The sequence below is a fragment of the Malania oleifera genome, chromosome 11 (genome assembly GCF_029873635.1).
Source record: "Malania oleifera isolate guangnan ecotype guangnan chromosome 11, ASM2987363v1, whole genome shotgun sequence".
Taxonomy (NCBI): Eukaryota; Viridiplantae; Streptophyta; class Magnoliopsida; order Santalales; family Ximeniaceae; genus Malania; species Malania oleifera.
Window position 1 is genome coordinate 56,998,439 of NC_080427.1, and position 4,820 is coordinate 57,003,258.

The 4,820-nt window shown below is 35.6% G+C and overlaps 1 protein-coding gene across 1 annotated transcript; it reads right to left on the reverse strand.

Moving 5' to 3' along the window:
* Nucleotides 1-419: 419 nt before the first annotated feature.
* Nucleotides 420-3,911, reverse strand: LOC131168636 (photosystem I assembly factor PSA3, chloroplastic). The gene is made up of 3 exons (XM_058128230.1): nucleotides 3,434-3,911; nucleotides 2,905-3,069; nucleotides 420-1,178 (listed from the first exon to the last, which is right to left on the reverse strand). Exons 1-3 carry the CDS (start codon nucleotides 3,836-3,838, stop codon nucleotides 858-860), a joined length of 891 nt encoding a protein of 296 aa, XP_057984213.1. The 5' UTR covers nucleotides 3,839-3,911; the 3' UTR covers nucleotides 420-857.
* Nucleotides 3,912-4,820: the final 909 nt, after the last annotated feature.

The following is a 4,820-nucleotide window of genomic DNA, read 5'->3' on the forward strand; positions in this document are numbered from 1 at the left end:
CTTAAAAAGAAAAAGATAAAAAACAATGAGAAGAAATGAAAAATTGATGAGGATGCTACCGTCAAAAACATACTCTCGCCAATTTCTTTTCTAACTTCTCTTCACATTTTTCTCCACTATGAAAACATCATCTCTATTTAATTCCTCATTCTCCTTCCTAAATCATTCTCCACTATCATTGTTATCAATTTCAATAGAAGAGATGGATTAAAACAAGGGTAGTTTTTAGAGAGTAATGCTGCTCATCACAAGCCACTCAGGTTTCTTTCCATTCATAAAATACCCTCAACCTTTTCTTGTAGGAAGAATTAAGAGCTATATATTATTAAGTAGGAGAAAGGCTAACTAGCCAAGTCTAAAACTGATATTCTTGGGCTCAATTTGCTGCTGAAGATTCAATACCCTTGAGACTTGAGCACTGCATTTTAACATCCTGAAAATTTCTCATACTGATGAAAATATCCTCAATCTTACAAACAATCATTTAATTACACCATTACAAATCATCAATATAAAAGCAACTTAACAAAATAGTTTTAAGAAGTACACATCTAAACCCTCTATCATCTCCTCAACTTCCATTCTTCCCTAAAGAACAAAAAATTTAGGACTAGAGGTACAAACATAGTGCGCATCCCCAGACAACTAATTAGAATCTAGAGGGGTTGTTTTGATGAATTGAACAACTCCTGCCTTGTTCCAAAAATAAGCAAAATAGGAGCTTTTGAACATCATTGCCCTTTTCTGCTTTGTACAACCATATACAGAACATAGGAACAAAGCTCCATTCACATTACTCATCAATCCAGACCGAATAGGGTTTTGCAAGTCACAAACTCACAATATGACAGCAGTGGTTAACTCTCAGTATTTTGTCTGAGAAATTGGAGATCTTTAAGTTGCAACGGTACAGCTCCTTTTGATAAAGATTCCGGGCCCGGAAAATTGTCCTCATCACCGCCTTCAGCCACTTTTGTCACCTTTTCTTTGACAATCCTCTCTATCTCTGGTTGCTCAACTGACGGGAAAACAGCACTAAGCATGATTCGCAGTAATCTCTCATCTTCTTCTTCTATGGGGTCTTTTCCAAAGCAACAGACATAAATAGCTTCAAGAGCTTTCTCTGCTCTAATTTCCATTGGGATTGCAGGCTTAGCAAGCTTTAACTTACTCCGTTTCTGCACTTAGAATTAGAATCATTTTCAAAATACAACCTTAATACTGCTTAAATGTTAGTCAAGATTTCAATCAAGATAAATCAAAGATCCAAGATATAGAGAGATCTTTTAGAAAGCAAATAATCATATGGTATGAATAGCTCCGAGGACACCGCAGACCACACTGTGTTAGTCCTCATTGGTCCTAGGTTGTCTTCCAAATTGCAAATCCTCATCCTGATTGCATAGACCAAACTATTGACAAATTCAACAAACCATCCAGCAGATAATGCTGATAGCCCTATTATCAATAATAATAATAATAATAATGCGGATTGCACAAGCACACCCCCACTTTGTTGCTGAAGCATGGTCCTTTAGGTTTTACCCAGTCAATAACTCAAATTCCACCACCTAAGAATGGGATGTGACAGTCTTCCAATGCCTTGACAGCACTATCCCAAACATAAGGCTTGTGGGAAACCAAAAGCCACTGCAGTGTTTACTTTTCCCAGTCACCAAACTCATCTTACCATTTTCTATTTATCCCCATAGACCATATAGGAGAATCATAAAACAATGTCGAAGGAAAAGAACAAACATTAACAAAAATATTTTATCCATAAAACAATCACAAAAAGCATGTGTATATGCAAATATATATATATATATATATATAGAGAGAGAGAGAGAGAGAGAGAGATCAGTGTTTTAAAAGGCGAAGGTGTAAGCCGAGGCGAGGCGAGGCATAAGCATTTTGGGACTGTATTTTTTAAAATAATTAATAAATAAATAAATTTACATATAGTATAAAAATGAGAAAAATGTTGGAATAATGGAGAAATGTTAAAATTTTCTGCCCCTTGGAATCAGCTTCAGACATGTTTCAACAGGCGCAGCAAGATTTAAGCAAATGAAAACCATTTTCCACAACTAAACACATCTTAGTTTTTTTCTAGTTTTTAAGACCCTGCTGCAAATTCCAGCATGGACTTCTTTGCTAAGCATCACCATTTTTGCAACCATTTTTCTATAAGCACCACAGTTATTGCAACCGCTTATTGTATGATAAGCGAGCTATAGAAGGTGACGAGTCCTAAGGACCACTTGGATCAAAGATTTTGATTAGGAAAAGGAAAAAGGAAAACAAGCAAAAAAACTCATTTTCCACTATATTTTCCATCTATACCAAATATTACTAAAAACGAAATTTTATTTTAATATGGTTAACAATTAAGAAAAATCAAATGTAAATGGAGTGTAAAATCATATTTTTATTTATTGATTTGGCATTTTTTTTTTTTTTGTTTTCTTTATTACTTTCCTCCATGACCAAACATGAAAAAGTGGATTCCTTTATATTTTCCTTTCCTTTCCTTTCCCTAAGATTTTCCAAGTTCCAAGCAAGGCCTAAACGATAGTACTAAACTAGTCACAATTAACTGTGCCTTTTATTAAATCCAAAGTATTTTGAGCCGTTGTGTGGTTTCAATAATTTTTTTTCTTTACAAGGCAAAGAAAAATAGTTTATTAACACCAATATTGCTACCATCCATTGCCATTGTATCTAAAATTTGAGCAATAACACATCTATTCTTTAAAAATGCACCAAAAGAGTAGATTACGAATAATGCAATAATGGATGATGGTGAAGATTAAAACTTGTCGTAAACGCATCATCATTTCTTAATTCAATACAAAATATGAATTGAACATCCAAAACAAGCAAGCAGGAAGATCCACCAACCTCTTTTGATTCATTCATCATGGCCAGGAAATTCTCCTCCTCGTATTCAATGTCATTTGAAATCCGCAGCCTCGTCACTCCCTCCAAAATTTCTTCAGAGGTTAGCAGACCAGCCCCAACTGCAGCAAGCCAGCAGCAAAATAAAACACAAAAAGTATCCCCTGCCTGCCCACAAAAATAAATCGCAACTTAATCTCAATTCTAACATAAATGGTTACCAATCATTGCATAGTCTGTCAAAAATCAAGAATATGAAACAGTTTATAGTAGAACCCATGAAAAAAAAAAAAAAGCCCAATTGCGACTACAAAATATAATACAATGAACATTAAGACGAAAATAGTGAAAATCCCCTGCCTACCCTCAAAAGTTAATCGCAACTCAATCTCAATTCTAACATAAATGGCTACCAATCAGAGAATAATCTGCCAAAAATCAAGAATATGAAGCAATTCATAGTAGAACCCATAAAAAATAAAGCCCAATTAAGACTACAAAACGTAATACACTGAACATCAAATTCCATGACCTGGCCTCGCCGTTCTTTGAAATCGCAGAAAGCTCTGGATTCAGCCAACTTAGAATTCTTCCCCACCCGCCTTCGGAACTCCGCAAAGTCGACGAGATCACCGCCTATGCCCCCTTCGTCGCTGAAAATCCTTGCGAAGAGGCCAACGATGGGGAGGGCACCGATGATTTTGCTGGCAATAGTGGATATTGAGTTCGAATCCTCCATATAAGACCTGACAGAGAAGACCCCATAAGAGCCTAACGCTTTGGGCGAGTTGGGTTTTCTGGGGTTGTGATGAATTTGGCGGAGAATCAGGAGAGAAGGCGAGAGAGGCCTGCAGGAGGTGCTGTAGAAATGGCGTTCGCTTTGGGTGCAGAGATTAGTGTGGAGAGAAGATAAAGGAGTGGATGTCACAACCACCATGGCTCTGGGAGGTGGAGGTTGCTACCTCTTCATAATTGGACCCTCTTTTATTGGAAAAAGTGAAATCTTCATTTTATTAACATTTGGTGCTGCTTCTCTTAAAATTTTAAACTAATAAAAATATTAAAAATTATTAAAGTGTGTCAATAACTTTTTAATGATAAGAATTATTTATTAAAAAAAATTTAAGAAAATTAATTAAGGGATGTCCGAAAAATAAAAGAAACGAAAATCAAAAAGTAAAAACCAACATCCAATTTTGGTTAATATTTATAAAAATAAAATAAATTAAAATTCTAGTTAAAAGATACTCATTTTCATATTTAAATCAAATAATATTAACAAAATATGATTAAAATTATAAAATTATAAAATAATACACATTAAAAAAATACTATAATAAAAGTAAAAATTATTATAATTATTTTACTTAATTGTTATGCTTTCAATGTAACGCCTCGGCTCTTAATACGGCCCCAAAGTGCTACTATACATATATATCCTGTACAAATCCTGAAAATATACATAACTACCCAGAGCATCGCCCGATCGACACGTCAGCGCTTCCATATTTAAAGCCACGAGGGCTTTTATTCCGTGCGGAGGGTGCACCCGTCCTTCATCTACAAAAGCAGTCTTGACTTCCACCTCATCACGGTCACGGGACGATGGTTGACGTGGCAGATGACGAATGGTCGGTGAAGTAGTGGCTGTGTGGTGGACTTGGACTTGGACTTGGACTTGGTGGCTGCGAGCGCGGAGGAGTGCACCGTATAGAGCCCTAAATAGGGACATATGGGTATTGCGGAAAACATAAACATCCATATGGATTTTAATAGACATACTAGAGTACATAACTATTCCTTACCTACATTCATTTGTACATAAAACATAAATTGTATTACATTCCTAAAAAGAAAACCCAGCCTAACTAAACAACCCATAACTCATACAAAACTTATGTCAGCAAACCAGACGCTAA